The sequence below is a fragment of the Cetorhinus maximus genome, chromosome 9, assembly GCF_964194155.1.
Source record: "Cetorhinus maximus chromosome 9, sCetMax3.hap1.1, whole genome shotgun sequence".
Taxonomy (NCBI): domain Eukaryota; kingdom Metazoa; phylum Chordata; class Chondrichthyes; order Lamniformes; family Cetorhinidae; genus Cetorhinus; species Cetorhinus maximus.
The window spans coordinates 44,893,462-44,910,201 of record NC_135887.1 but is presented as its reverse complement, the minus strand read 5'-3'; the positions used below and the strand labels follow the sequence as shown (position 1 = coordinate 44,910,201).

The 16,740-nt window shown below is 44.7% G+C and overlaps 1 protein-coding gene across 2 annotated transcripts in view; it reads right to left on the bottom strand.

The window, feature by feature from the left end:
* Positions 1-7,782: 7,782 nt before the first annotated feature.
* LOC144684607 (cytosolic arginine sensor for mTORC1 subunit 2) overlaps positions 7,783-16,740 on the bottom strand; it is a 192,168-nt gene continuing 183,210 nt past the window's right edge. For both annotated transcript variants that reach the window (XM_078548612.1, XM_078548613.1), the window contains exon 9: positions 7,783-9,750. In XM_078548612.1, coding sequence (XP_078404738.1) covers positions 9,685-9,750 — 66 coding nt within the window. In that variant the 3' untranslated portion in view covers positions 7,783-9,684. The remainder of the gene's footprint in view (positions 9,751-16,740) is intronic.

Here is a 16,740-nt window from a genome sequence, read left to right as displayed (position 1 = left end):
ATTCTAGGAACAACCTGCACATTATAATTCCCCCTCAAGAATATTAAAATTTCAGGCAAGAACAAGTCCCTTAAAGGAAGAATCCTTATCGTTCTTCAACTTGGAACAAAGAAACATCAGAGGTACAATCAAAACTAAATGAGATCACATTGGTTAGCATCAGAAATTAAAATGGGACCATATTATCCCTACTCTCACGTGATGCAAAGGGGAGGGGGAATACTGATGAGATTGCCTAATGTCATCCAGCCCTAACAATGCAATCTGATTAGATGTTCAACACCCACCATGTTTACATAGTCTCACCAGTCTTTCTATCACCTGCTTGTTCAGTCACAGGAAGTGAATTAATCATTTTTTAATATAAAATAAACAACGGAAAATGTTACCATAGCTATAGGAGGCGCAATGATTAACTGGATACAGCTTACTATTGCATTATTGACAAAGTATTTTTGCAATGGATGACCCAACCCTATTCTAACAAGAAGCCCCTGAGGATAACACAGAGTTCGCAAAGTTGTTGCCTTACTTTTAATCTAATTGCAGAAGGTATAATGTAATGTGTTTCTGTCTCTCCCTTCCCCTCCCTTCCAGATATGGCTGAGTCATGATCATAACCAGTTTGGCAAGAACAGCTGTGATTGATTGGGATTTCTAAACTGCTAATATAATTACATATTTTTAAACAAGCCATAATATTTGGTACGCAGGCCAATGAGTTACTTATAGTGTGATAGGTCATAAATTAAAATATTTGACTACATAAAAAGGTACATTTTTTTACCCTCACATTCAATATCATGAATCATTGAATAAAAACCTTACATAGTTAGTTGGTTAGTCGGACTTAAAGGCCGGAATTTTCCAGCTCCCCCCCTGGCAGGGCTGGTGAGCCATTGAAATCTCCGTTAACATCGGCGGGACCAGAAGATCCTGTCGGCGTGAGGGGCTGGAAAATTCCAAACAAAATGACTAGAAGGAATTCACCAAGCTTCCTTAGACAGCAGCTTCCAAACCCACGACCACTACCATCAAGAAGGACAAGGGCAACAGATACATGGGAACACCACCACCTGGAAGTACGCCTCCGAGCCATTCACCATCCTGACTTGGAAATATATCACCGTTCTTTCACTGTCGCTGGGTCAAAATCCTGGAACTCCCTCCCTAACAGCACTGTGGGTGTAACAACATCACATGGACTGCAGCGGTTCAAGAAGGCAGCTCACCACCACCTTCTCAAGGGCAATTAGGGATGGGCAATAAATGCTAGCATAGCCAGCGACGCCCACATCCTATGAATGAATAAAAAAAAATCTTTTGGCCAAAGTCTCATGACCTTCCCCAGACATACTAAAGAGTACTGTCCAATAATGCTGGCTGCCATCCTCCATTCTATTTACCGCAAGGGGAATGCAGTGAAGACAGTGAGTAAGTCAAGAAAGTCCTATTCTCATAGGATAGGAACAAGAGAAGTTCTCACACAAAAAATGTATCTCTTCTTAGTTTTTCTAAGTGAAAAACAAACTAAGTAATGTACAGATGAATAACATTATTCAACTGTGGGGAAATCAAGGGAATATCTAGAAGGGTAGTGCAAAGGAGATATAACATGTGGAGCATCATTTCATTTGAAAATTGATCACTACTTTTGCAACAGGTGCATTCAACCAACACAACCAATAAGGCAGTTTATAAATGGAAAAGTTTGTAGCCTGTGAAACTGAAACAAAATTGAGAGGATTTAAAAAAAGAGTTAAATTGTATTGTGGACCCAACTCTTGCTTTCATTGTGCTGAACAAAATTAAAACACAGTCGCTACTTCACCAAGATAACATTCCAACTACACAGGGCAGGAATTGGCATTAGAAATAATGATTATCCTATTCAAGTTTGATTAGATAAATATGTAAGGCAATAAAGTACACTGATCTTTCTGGGAGAAACAAGAACCAATAAAAGGCTGGTCTTCCACAAAAGTAGTATTAAATCTAAGCCAGCAGTGGGATTATGGAGGGCAGCATGAGTTTTTGAAGTACTAGATTCAAATCCTATGGAAGGATTAAAGGATTAACATCAAGTTTAATTCTTAAAGTCCCTTTACAGATCAATGGGTGACTACAAAGAATTTCCAACATCAGATGGATGAAAGGTAGACAGGTCTACATACCTTGTGACTGAATTGGTTTTAAATCCTTAATCTACATTTACTAATTTGCGGTCAAGGCCCACCGTCCTAGTTGGTGTCCTCCTTGAGTGTTACTATTGAAAATTCTAAGAAGTGCATTTTAATTGATACCCGCCGCCAGTAGAAATCGGGTGGATGGGAAGTTAAAAATGAACTCGGAACATGTGACCATTTGCCATCATTGCTAATATTAACCTATAGGGTTCTGTAAGTAGAAAGCTGCCCACCTAAAGCAGGTGAGTCTTACAAATCCATACAAATTGGACTCCTCTAATGTCAATAGGACACCGATGGTAGTTTAACTAGGACCTGAAAAGGGAAGTCCTCACGGCTTTCCCGCCAATCTGGAGCATGCCGACAGCTGGTGGGAAGGATAAAAGGGTCAGAAAGCCTCCTACGCAGGAGTAGCAGCAGTGATCCTTTAGTGTCCACATGGAAAGTCACAACCTCCAATGCCCTGGACTCCCCTCACCTCCATCCCATGGGACTTTCCTTAAATCCCTTCCCTACCACTTGTCTGAAAACCAACGGCTTTAGTCAATGGCCAAAGGCTACCTGATCTTTTTCTGCCAGAAGCTGATCTGCACCATTTGAGTCAAATGTCATCATCATGTCAGCCGGGAAAGCAAAATTACTTTCTCTAAATCCGATAATATTCATTTAAAGAGTCTACAGAGACATCTTTCTCAACTCTATCATTACTTCATTGGCTGCAAAGCACTTTGGGAAATCCTGGTGACCTGAATGGTGTTTTATAAATGCAAGTCTTTCTTTGATCCTTTAAGGAAATTCAAAACAATCCAAGAGCAAGGAATCAGGTCAGATATGGGAGAAGTGTTAGAGGTTCTATGTTCTTCTCATGGAGGAAGGGGGTCACAATGTCAAGACTGTAGACGCACGTGGGTATGATCCTGTGACTTTTGTCCTGTGATCTAGAGGTGAACGCTGACATGTAGTAATGGAATCTTTTTGTGCAATCATTTGAGGAACCTTACCCAGCCATGCTTAAACAATGGTATGAAAGTAGGTGTGTGAGAATTAAATAGCCACTCCATGTGGCGCTGATATCTTTTGAGGTAGAAAGCAACTACAGAAGCACTTTGGAGTGAAGAGCTCGGTAATCTACTTTGGTGCTCCTTTTCTGTCAGATTTGGATGCTTCCTTCTCCAAATATTAATTTGCCAATGAACTCTCAACAAGTGCACAGATAGTACAGCTCCTGGCACTTTATCTGTCACTGGGAATTTTGACAGAACTTGATTGTATCCAGGTGATCAATAGGCAGGCACAGGGTGACTTTGACATTTGGAATTTGAAGTTCATTGTGCAATGTATTACAACACTGGATATACCAGAATAAGATAAAGTGGGTCAAAGACTCAACTAAAAGGTTTGCTACACCACGGAGAAACAGTTGATATTGATAATGGGGAACAAAGAGCTGAGGGTATAGTAGAGGATGTATTACTGAGGTCTATAAATAAATGTCTTAAAAAGAGCAATCAAGTGACTTGCTCATCTTAGATATGTGAATATAACTGAAGAAATTGACCTTTAGCAATCTCATAGTGTGTGTACATTAACTGACCTGTGCTCAGATTACATTCTTCCGAACTGAACAATAAAAATGTGAACAATAGAGAATTAAGTGTTAATCCTGGATCAAGAATTGATTAACAACTGAAGTGAAAAGAATGTTATTTCACATTTTGGTATTCTCTTCCTAATTGAGAATTATTATTTGACCAGGCATCTTTTTATCTGGAATCAAATTAAAGTAATTGAACTACATTACTGAAAGGCTGTTAAAAACAAATTGAAGACACTGACATTAGTTCATCAATGCAATGCAATTCTACAGACAGTATATTTTAAGAAATAGGTCACAAGACTAACAAGTGGTGCGCAATGCCTACCAGCACTCCAACAGTACACAATTGCTGATCATTCCCAGTGAATGAGGTGGAAGCAATGTTCCCTTTAAAATTTAGATCCTGTGCGCGGTCCCTTCCAGCTTTTTTGCATGACTGTGTATATGTGTTATTTATCCCAGGACAAGGCCTGTGCAGTACCTTTCAGGTACTGCTGTGAGGATGTGTACCCGGGCATCTTAGCAGGAACATTAGGTGGAATCCCATATATTCTGATGGTCAGCAGCCTAATATATGATAACTTTTACTTCCAACTGCTAGGGAGCTCTAGAAGAATATAGATTCAAACATCTGAAAGCTTCCCATCCTCTATAGCAAAGTGTGGATAAGGTAACCACAAGGAGTAGTTGAGGCGAATAGCATGGATGTATTTAAGGGGAAGCTAGATAAACACAAGGGGCTGAAAGGAATAGAACGTTATGCTGGAGGGTAGGAGGAGGCTTGTGTGGAGCATAAACACCAGCAAGAACCAGGTAGGCCAAATGAACTGTTTCTGCATTGTGCATTCTATATAATAATCATGGACCTCTGGAATTTTCCCCAGTGGACACTGCAGCTAGACAGAATTATGTTGTGTACAATTTAAAATAATAGATGGGAAATTTCATTTTTCTTATCACTCCACAGTATCAATTTCTAGCGCAATAATCACCAGTTTTATATCTGTGCCTGCAATTCTGGCATTACTCCAGATACTGATGCTCACTCCAGATACTGATATAAGTCAGAAAGACTAATATTATGCAAAAAAAAACCCTCATATAAAGCAGAACAAGAGCTGAGCATGGCCACCAACTTGGAACATCAAGTTCCCACAACTATTCCTGCTGCTCAGAAGAGTGCAGATCAAAATTGTCTCACAGCAAAGCTGCAGGTACATTGCATAGATACTATTCTCATACCGGTAAAATTTCCCCAGCTATACAATGGGTCATTTTCTTTCTCCATGTCTGGGAGGGTTTACAAAGATTGCTTTGTGATTGACTGAATCCATCACAGTAGAAACTGGGCTAAAAATTTAGCTGGTCAGGTAGGAAAGTTGAAGATACTACTGGGATCTGCATTATGCATTAGATTAAAATGCATGAAGAAGGCATGTAACTTATGCAGCTATATTTGGTAAAATTATTTGCTGACGGTGCTAACCTCCCTATAATACAACTGGAACAGCTACTTTACCAAATTGCTTGCCAACTAAAGCTGCAACAAAACATATTAGTCGTGTTGGGTTTACTTCACGGAACCATAAACTTGAGTGAAGTGCCTTTTACTAACAGCATTTTGCTGACTCCTTTTTCTTAGATCAATCACTAACTAAGTTTTTAAAATTTGATTAAGTGCTCAAACATTTTAGTTACTAAAATGCTTTTCTCTATAAGAACACTGGAATCTGACTGTTCTCAATTCCTTCAGATTCAAGCTTCGGGAAACAGATGAAAAAAGTTTAATACTCAAGGGAGCTGGTGTCTTCAGTGGTTCAGCACTTGCCTCCAACTAAAAGGTCACAGGTTTCAGTGCTTCAGTTGAATGAGTTTCATCAGTCTCATTACTGCAGGTCCACAAAGTACTGCACTATGGTTTGCAATCTTGCAAGAGGCTAGTACGAATGCATTAATACAAATGCAAAATACTGACGATGTTGGAAATCTGAAATATAAATGCTGGAAATAGTCAGCAGATCAGGCAGCATCAGTGGAGAAAGAAAAAGACTTAGCTGTTTCAGGTCTGTGACCTAAAAAAAGATCACAGATCTGAAATGTTAACACTGTTTTTCTCTCCAGACATGCTGCCTGACTTGCTGAATATTTCCAGGATTTTCTGTTTTTACTTTGGCTGGAATACATATTCCATTAGGGATAAAGTGAACCCTCCATTATCTGCCACAATGGAAGGGGCATTCCCATGGACAACTGGAACTGGTGGATAATTGAGAGCCCTCAAATTATGATCCTAAAGGTACAGTGGTGTAATTTTATGGGAATGAAGGGAGGTACAATACAAATGACAGAAAGTATGTGATTTGATGTCTCACACAATTCTTTGTCCAGCTAGAATTCTGGCAGATAATAAGAAGAGCAAATAATTAGAGTGTGGATATTGAAGGTTGCATTTTGCTTTGTTTGAATAGCAAATTGAGGAGTAACTGTCGTTCAGAGTCCTGTGGTTTCACTGTTTTATTCCCTCTGGCTGAATGAGGTTCATGTTACCAAGTGGAGAGCCGAGAAGAACAATTACAAAAAAAGCCAGTTGCAAATTTCATACTTACGAAGTTCCAAATTGTTAATTCAGCCATAATTTCAACCAGCCAGCTCCAGCCAGCTAAGTGCTCCATGTAACAACACCGTTAGATTAGTGGTCATTTTAAACTCCCAGTATTTTGGAGGGGGGGGCACTAAAGTGATGGATTATTATAACATTAATATTGTGCAGTTATGAAAATATTTATGATAGAGGAGCACCTGCAAAGGTGAAGAAATAGAAACTCATGGAAAATATCAAGCAGCACTTTGCAAAGCAATTTGCAAAATAGTGCATCAGCAGTTTGAGTGGTTTTGCTAAAGCTGGGGGTCAGTCTGAGTGTTCTATAAAATCTGCTGGATGTAGCGCTGGGGCATCAATAAAGGAGCTAGATGTAGCTTACAACCAAGAGGGAGTTAACCCCAGTAGTAGGGTATCATCTGTTCATTTGGTGCTTATGGGAAGGCAAGGGTGGAAGTGCAAGGGTGGGAAGTGCACACTGTTAGGTCATTGCAATTATAAAGTATTGTCCATTTTAAGGAGCTTAGAGGGAGGTTGCTCAGGTTTGTAGTTTAGGTGCGAGATCAGGAATAATAAGTGACATCAGTGTTTTGTGGTAATTTTAGGAATCAGTACCAGTGGAGTGACGTGGTTTGAAACAAGGAGGTTCTTGGGCTGAGTTCTATCCGTTTTGGCTGGTTCAAGTTGAAAAGTTCATTGAACCTCCACATTTAAAGGAGCACACTGATTGCCAGTGAACATGTTCACCCCACCTTAAAATAAAGTGTTACAGTGCAGAGTTGCACCAATAATAGGTACAAAAAGCACCCGACAAACAAAAGAAACTTAACTGGCCAGCTGATTGGAAAATAAACACAAGAGCAGTGGCTGTAAATATAACCCAGCGTGCTTAGAACCATGAATAGCAAGCAAGAAATTACAGTTCAAAAACACTAGCTTGTAAACTTTTTTGCTGTTACTATTTCAGCTGGACTTTTGAAAAAAAACTTAAAGTTTGTGTTTCAGAAAATGTCATAAATAGCAAAATACAGCATCTACTATAACCAGGAAAAAAAACTTCATCTGTAAACCAGGCTTGAAATTAAATTAATTAAGAATGTAGTTTAAAAGAATCAATTGAAAGCGGATGAGATTTAAACTATTTCTTAATTTCAACGCATACCTTGGGATGTATCTATTACCAATGTCTTAGCTTTGTTAATATTCCCTAATAAAGCAAACACAACGTCATTAAGCAGGCACTTCAGCACTGTAAGAGGCAGCTTCACAATCTCACCGTTGCCTCTGGTGACTGCACGATTCAGCAGAGAATACTGTTGAATCGAAAACAATAAACACTTCCCCCTGTTTTTCATTAAAAAAAGCAGGGATGGATAAACCAGTGAAAGTAGCAGTACAAATTAGTTAAGTGCTATTTACTTCATAAAATGTGTATAAATTACATAGGAGATAAGGAAATGAAAGAAGATGGATACAGGAGGTTGCCTGTATCAGATAAGGATGATCGAGTTACCAAAGTGTCAGGGTCATTCAGGCAACTGTGTGCAAATTAGTATACGAAATATAAACCACGCTACATTCTATCTCTTCCACATCCAGTTGGCACCTGTTAGAATAACAGAACACAGGAGTAATACATTGGAGATACAAGTGCCACTTCTGAAGGTACATATTCAAAAGAGAAATGAATTGAAAACATTACCAATTGCAGAATTATGAAAAGGGCGAAGAAGGCAATAAAAAGATAAAACTTGCCAGTTCCCTGTTCTTCCAGCTGGTGTCTTCACAAGTGATAAAAAAAACTTGAGGTGAGCTATGAACAACTAAATGAAGGCCTGCTACAACAACAGGTTCAATAGTGCACAAGTTAACAAAATCCCCAAGCAAAATTCTGATTAGTATGTAGCTTTTTGCCACTTCTGAAGACTTTGCAGAGTCTGGAGTCAACTGCAGGTTAATAAAAGGGAGCCTGCTGTGTTTGAAGCATTGCCCTTCTATTTCAGTTTCTGAAATTCTGCAGCTGGTGATGTATAACTCATTCCTGATGCTTTCCTTGAACAATAACCGCTGCCAAGAAATCTTGAAGAACAAACTTAACGCTACATCGTCATTGGGAAACCTGATAATGTGTTAACCCAGGAGTGTAGCAACCCTGGTAGAATGCAGTTACATTTGAAATGTCAAATTAGATTGCCAGTTGAAACACAATTAATTAGATAGTTCAAATCTAAAGAGCTGGGTTGGAATCTTTCTCCCCTAACCTTAAAAAGGATAAAATCCCCTCCTTGGATCCCGTGCTGTCTTATTTCTGAGTATAGGGATGTCAAGACATAATTTTACCAATAGCATCACTGAAATGCAGAAACATTCAGTGTTGGGAATAGCTTGTCTAAGGTCACCAAATGAAGCCTCTTTTCACTTCTCTGTAAAGCACTGGGTAGTAGTTATAAGGGAAGTGACCAATCTTGGTGCATGAAGTCTAGACCTCTTTCAGTAAGGGCAAATTGTGCTGCTAGGTCATTTGCCTCAATTATCCCTGTGTCAATCTTTCATGCCAACTGTGTTAAATATTTACCATGAGAGGGGAGAACAAAGAAGCAAAGCAGTAATTACAGGTGTGCTACACAATTTATGTTCCCATGGTATGAGTCGTGGGACTTTCCAGAATCCAAAGTAAGCTGCAGATTATTACTCAAGGAAGTAGTAATAACGGCACTGCAACAGCGAGTGTGCCATCGCACATCAACCTCCCTAGATGTGAAAGAAACTCCCAGATAAAATTAAAGAATATATTAAACCAAGTAACAGCTACCAGGGATTAACCTAAGACTGCCATCTGAAAAGGATGCCAGCTTTACTTTCACAATTTATGACGTCATCGGAACTTGTCCCAAAATTAGATATACTTCCTTGTAATCATTCCCAATATTCTACAGATCATGACATCCCTACACTTAACTAGAGACCCTTCTGCCCCCAAACTTTAGAAATCAGCTTTGTGCTACATGAGATAACTAACCCAACTAATTCACAGACAACAGTCAATCACCACAGCTCCTTCACAGTGGGGGGAAATATCAGTAGAAAGAGATGGTTTGACTTTACCAGTACAATGTAACACGGTTCACACAAAGAACACAATGGTAACATTCACTTTGGGAACAGACTTCAAAAAGCCACCAGCTCGTTGGGAAAACAAGCTCTCTGCTGCTTTACAAACACCCAAAGGATTCTTCTTGAAATCTGCGTTTCAGCTTTAACTACTGTGTGAAGAACAAACCGCCGGGATCTCAGTTTCCCATCTACTGCTTCTTGTTCTGACTCACTTGGAGAGCGTTAATCACACTGTTGATATTTTCTTCAGGTATCTGAAAATAAATGAAGGAAATAGAGTAAGGGGACAAAGAGAGACAATCAAGCATTTAATGGACTGGCGCTTTCTTCATTTCGATCTGGTAAGTAAATTTTAAATGTAAAATATATCATTAGATTAGTTAATTGGGCTATCTTGTTGGCTCAGGATGATAGGTTTCTGGGCAGAATCGCCCCAACTGCGCTAAGTGTGGTAGCGGGCGGGAAAAAAGATGTTTTACCCGCTGGCCGCGATGGCGGGTTTTTGCGCCATATCGTCCCATTCCTGGCGCGTCCCACCTCATTAATACTGCATTCATGGGAAACACTCCGGATCTCTTGCAGGTGGGCTCAGATATGTCCGCCACGCTGTAACCTCAGCGGTTCCTCGCTCTGGGCGCCATATTTAAAGCACGCCAGAGCGCAGCCTACTTTGTATCTCCAGACCAAGGACTGCTCCAGATGACAGATGGCCCCAAAAGCAAAGAAGAGGGCAGTCCCTAAATTCAGTGGCGCCTCTCTGGGGTGCCTGTTAGACGCAGTGAAAGGCTGCCGCTAATGTCCTCTGCCCCCGCTCTGGCCGCAGGAGGTCCACCAGAGTCACCAATCCGGTCTGAAAAGTGGTGGCAATGGCCGTCAGCACCAGCAGAGCACAGAGCAGGTCAGCCATCCAGTGCAGGAAGAGGATGAATGATCTCATCCGTTCCGCCAGGGTAAGTCACCCACCTCAAAACTCTCAACTCACACACTCACAAACCCACCACACATCCACAGAAATCTCATACCTCACGGGTCAACACCACTAACTCTCACACACACCCTCACATCTCTATCACAGGCTCATATCCTCTGGAGCTCGCGTCCTCATCCTGTCCATGGCTCCGCTCACCACACAAACATTCCACACAGTGCCATGTGTCCTGTTTACACTCTCTCCATCTGTTTTCATGCAGGAGAAGCTGACTCACAGCAGCAGGGAGAGTTCCATGACCCGGGGTGGAGTGGCCTACATTAGGCCCCTCACTCACTTTGAGGACTGTGCCATCGCACTGACTGGTGGGGTCGTGGTCCGTGCCTGCGGCGACGGTGAGGTCGGTGGTGAACACCCTCGTGAGGGAGCGACTGGCCCACAGGAGGACAGCCAAAGCAAGCGGGGTCCTAAAGGCCTCGGCTCTCTAGAGGGCGTATGCAGAAGTCATCAGAGGCAACAGGGCCATCCATTGCACGGACTGTCTTCACCCCTGCTGCGGATGTCAGGGTAGCACCTAGGAGAAGTGGTAGGCCTAGAAAAGTTAAGAAATTCTGATCACAAGTGGTTGCACGGGTGAACACATTTTATCACTTTATGATCTGAAAATATATTCACTTTCACTGAATAATGTGTAATGTTGTCTTTCAGCTTCATTGCCAGGCTTCATGAATCCTCCCACTGCATTTCTTCCCCCCCACCACCCCACCACATGCAGTTAGACCACAAGGATTCTGGAAGGAGAAGTCTGTGTGTATTTGTGTGTGTGTGTGTGTGGCAGGGCCTTTTGGAGCCTTGTGCAAGCACTCTCTCATGCACACGGAGCCTTCATCCATCAGGCTCACCTGTGCCCGTCCAACACGAGGCTCCGCTCACTTTCGATTACGACAGCCATGGTCGTAGTTAAGCTTTGGATCAGCTCCCAAGTTGTTTCCCCTCCCCCAGTAACCCATGCCCTTTCCCCATCACTGGCGATCCCCCCTGGCATCGCCTTCCACCTCCCCACCATCACCTACTAACCAGGACGCTTGCCTTTCCAGGATGTCCAGGTGAACTTGCATGTTCCCTACCTCCCTGAGAATCCCACCCCCATCCACATTGACCGTCCCGACCTCCTCCTTCCCATCGCCAGGGTCTGTGTCTGCTTCAGAGTCTCCACCAACCACCCTCGCTGTCTCTTCTACTGCTATCAACGCACCCTCACCCTCCCACCCTACTGGCTCCCTCTGCCCCCTCTCACATGCACCATTCTCTCCTACCATGCCCACCTTCAGTTTGTTCCCAGGAGGCAGTCATGACAACACCAATCCCTCCCTTGCATGTTCACCTGGACATCCCCCAAACACTTACTCCCTCCTCTACCCTCACTCCCTCTGCCAGCCTTACTCCCTCCTCCCCTCAGACACCTTTCTCCATCCTTACTCCCTCCTCCCCAAGGACACACCACCCCCTGAACTTCCTCATCCCCACGGACACCCCCCCCTGAACTCCCTCCTCCCCACCGACACCTTCCCCCCTCCTCCCTCCCCCCCACCTTCCCCCTCCGAACTTCTTCCACCCTCCAACCTCCTACCCTTACACCTTCCTCCACCCTTACACCTACCTCTATACTTGCCATATTCTCCCCCATTACATCCTCCTCCCCCTCCTAACCTACCCCCTGACACCCTCCCCTCCCTCCCAACCTCACCCCCCCCCCGACACCTTTGTCTCCCCGTCCTTAGCTCATCTCCCACTGGCACCTTCTTTCACCCCCCAACCACACCCTGCCTTGATACCTTCATCCCCCTCCCCCCTCCCAGCCTCAGCCCCCCCCCGTACACCTTCCTCTCCCACTCACAGCTAGACCTCCCTCTCCCCCACCTCACTGATCATCTGTAGCAGCTCATGGTAAAGACCGTGAGGCTCCGAAGCATCAACGGAGATCTCCCACCTTCCACGAGCTGCTTCGCGGCAGAGCCATTTCCACGAGAACCCACCCAGTATGCGACGTGTGTGTTCCTCCAGGGTCCGGTAGCTGTAGAGCTTCAGCATCTTCTGCTCCTTGGATGTCCGCGAGCTGAGTGAGGCCCTAACGGTAAGTCCCGACTTTTGCACGTCTCACTTGTCTGGACGTGTGCTGCGCTGGCGTGTTTTCTCACCGGTGTAACAGAAAATCTGGCGTGAGGGGAGTGATTCCAGTCGGGCCTAACTTTGCATCCCATCACCAGGATGTAAGTCACGTTGATGCCGGTTGGTGTTCGGCCATGGCGGACACCATCGGATGATCCCACTATGCTTTCACGCCGGCACGAAACTCACTTCTGCCCCTTATGCCGAATTGCTCCCCCCTGCCTGCCAGGACACCCGACACCAACGGGGAGGGAAAATTCCGGCCTCTGATCCTTAATGACCAGGAAAGTCCTAACTTTGATTCCTGGTCTGTGCTGAATTAACAGGAGTGGCACCAAAATGATTCAAAGTGCTACAATAGCCATGGGTTAGAAAAAGAAAAATTAGCTGGGATTCCCACTCATGATGGTTATACAGGCTACCTACCCTAAGGCAAGTAAGTGCACGTGTGGATAGTAGGTGAGAACAAGCGGGGGGCTCAGAAAGGATGTCTGGTTGCCTGGAGGTATTCATTGTCAAGACGTACAGATAATAGCCAGTAGGGCAAGGTACCATAGGGTCATTGGCACCTGTGGAACTGTATCTCAATAGTGAGTGAGGGATGAGAGGAGGGGAAATAAAAAAGTTAATAATAGCATTACGTATGCCTTGCTTCATGCTCTCCTCTCAAGATTAAAGGCTCTTGAGTTATCTTTGTCTGATGAAGGGTGAGACACATTGCGGGGGCCTAAAATGGGGGGTAGAACAGTAAGTGAGGTGTGGCATTACAACACGAGCTAATCCAATGCAATTAAACTAGTTAACTGATCACCTACTTAAAAGTTACCATGCAATTAAGGACAGATTGTTCATATTGTGATGTATTGTCCGTGGCTATTTGAACCTGGAAATGTTAGAATAATAACAGCCACGAGATCACTGAAATCATTCTTTGTATGCTATTGGGTGATGCCTTGCATCACTAGACAAAAACAAAATTAAACACTGCAAGACTTGCCACATGACACTAAAGAGGACTTGCCAGTCTTTATCCCTGGCATGACAAACTTATCCTGTCTCTATTGTGGGCATCATACAAGCATTAACATTTATCATTTAGTGTTTGAGATCAAAGCAAATTCTAGTTTGACCTGAACGCAGAGTCTGACTGGTTCAACTCGATACATCAACATTGAGCAGGCTGGGGTAGGACAGGCTCCCATGCTATATTCACACTTCACTTCTGCAGGTTGGATGCCAACCGATGTGTAGGATTCCTCTCCTAAAAGTGCTCATTTTAATCAGGATACGGTCAGCCAACTGCCACCTCACTCAAGTAGCTATTCTTGACACCCAAGCCTACACAATAAATGTTGAGAACCCATAGGCAAAGAAAAGCTGTTCCTATTAGTTTCTGATACAAGGACTAGGGGACACAGATTTAAGGTTTTGGGCAAGAGATATGGGGGGGGGGGTTGCGTGTGAGGAACAGCTTTTCGAATGGTAATAACCTGGAACTCGCTACCTACAAGGGTGGGGGAAGGTGGAAGCAAAGACAATGAATGATTTCAAAAGGAAATTGGATGGGCACTTGAGAGAAACAAACTTGCAGGGTACGGGGAAAGAGCAGGGGAATGGGACTGACTGGATTGCTCTACAGAGAGCCGGCATGGACCCGGTGGGCTGAATGGCCTCCTTCCGTTTGCAGAATATTACGAAACTAAACAGAAATTCCCTATTAATATAATAAAGTGTGTTGCCTTTAATTTGTGATGTACAGAGATTAGTCAGATCACCCACTCTCTGTCATTGAAATGACTTCGCGTTTCATTGCTGTGTTGATTTAGCTGATCTTAGCTGGGACTGGTGATTGGAATCTCCACATTCAAATTAATGTCCCAGGATTAAAGCGGGAAATCTACCAGGGTTCCTGCTCCTGGTAGCAGTGGCTGCTGCTAGGAGGTCTCTATGGCCGGAATTTAATACACTCCCCATGGTGAGTTTGGTGGTAAGGGGAACATTTAATTGGGCGGGAGGCTGGCAGGTGCGGACCCCACTGCCTTCCTGCCTCTGCTCTGATTAAGTCCAGGGTAGGAAGGCTTGTGGACAGCCCTCCTGCTCCGCTGCCAATTGAGGCCCTTTAGGCAGGTGGGGGCCTTGCCATGAAAGAAGCCCAAAAAGCAAACCCTGTTGGAGTTGCTTGTGAGTTTTTGGTGAGGGAAAGAGAGTCCCTCATTCAAAGGCACTCAGTGCTGATCGAGGGACCTGTCATCAAGAAGGGAGTAGGGGAGCCTCTGAGAGCTACCCCCATGACCTTGCTGCTGACCCCTCTCCCCAGCTATCTCCACCCTGCAATCCCTCTCCTGCCATCACTCACCTGAGGCCTGGGTTCCTCACTGATCTTAGGGGCCGAATTGTCCCAGATTTGCACTAAGTGCGATAGCGGGTGGGAAAAACATGGCAATGGCGTATTTTCACGCCGATGCGATGGAGGGCGGGCTCCGATTCGCATTGCCACACCGTCACCTCACCGCTTCATCACGCCAGGCACCACATTTAAAGTGCACCGCGCTCAGTGGTTCCAGCCCAAGACTGCAGCAATGGAGACAAGGCCCCAAGAGACAAGAAGACTGCATCCCTCGAATGCCTTTTGGATGCCGCGGAGGCCCGCTGTGATGTCCTCTACACCCTCTCTGGCCGCAGGAGGGGCAGCGACCTTACCACTCTGGCTAGGTAGTGGTGATCAGTGCCAATGCTGCACAGAAGAGGTTGGTCATCCAATGCAGATAGAGGATGAATGGTCTCATACGTGCAGCCAGGGTAAGGCAACCATCTCGTCACTCTAAACGCACACACACAAGCCTATCACACATTCACTGGCATCTCACTCACTGCCAGCTCAAGGGACATCACCATCCATTCTCACACACACCCTCACATGTCCATCTGGCCTCATCTCCTCTGGAGACTGCCTCCTCAGCCCTCGCCATCTTGAGGCCACTTGCACAGATCAACATATGCCCCCACACACACCCTGGGATACCCTCCTTCCCCAGTGGCGCTCTCGCCCTGCAGCCTCTTCCCTTGCCTGAGGCCACTTCTCCCCCTTCCCTAAGCAAACCCTAGCCCTGCAGCCATTGAAAAGTCACCTATATGTGGCTGATCTGGTAGGTAGAGATCTGCCATGAGTCCCCCCCTAAAAGCGATGTGGTGCTGCCTGCGAAGCTTGGCGCTAATGACCGCGAGTGATGACCGAGGCGAGGTAGGCAAACAAACCTTGAAGTCCCGAGCGAAGTGCAGCTCACCAACTGCACGCCTTATATATATGCTGTTTTGAAACACTTTGGCATGTTTTCCCGCCGATGTGGGCGGATGATTCGGCATGGGGGGATGAGTCTGGCGGGCTGGCCTTATATAATGATATGCTGACGTATTACAATGAGGCTCCTGACGTCCGATGGCGGGGAACGCGGCCCGCCATCAACAGGCTGAGCAGACAATCACAAACTGGTTTCACCACGTTGGGAAACCTATTTTTGGCCTTCTCTCCATATTGTCCGCTCACGCCACCAAACACGCCCGACGCCCAGCAGGCATGGACAATCCCGCCTAGGTCTTGGGTGGGTGCATCACCGGTTGCAGCCACTGCCTCCCCGGTAGTGTTGCTGAGCAATGAAGGTCTCTGATTGGCTGGCAGCTCTAGGTGGGCGGGACCTCTGCCCCTAAGGTTCTTGATCCCAGGAAAGGCCCACCGCTGCCCAGTTTAGTGCCTGAGTGCCATTTAATGTGGTGGGCCTTCCTGAAAAGAGGTGACACGGGGCTCTCGTTGGTCCTTCAGCCAGTGGACAATACCCCTGTCGCCTACATTAAATTCCGCCTTATGTGTGGGTGTCAGTGTGGGCAGGATCTGGCTTGGTTGTGATGCCTCTAGGTTGCCTAAACTGACGCATGAGGTACATGCAGTTGCCGAGGTGTTGAATCAACTGCCAGCTCCATGAAATTGGCCTCTGTATGAATCAATGCTTTCAGAAGGGGAGAAAATTGGGAAAAAAATATAAAGGTAACCGTGCATTCCGAATATAGTGAGATCACCCACCTGTCCTTCCTCATAGAAATGAATTTACTGTATTCGATGACTTGTATGTTTTACTCAGATTTAAAGCCTGTT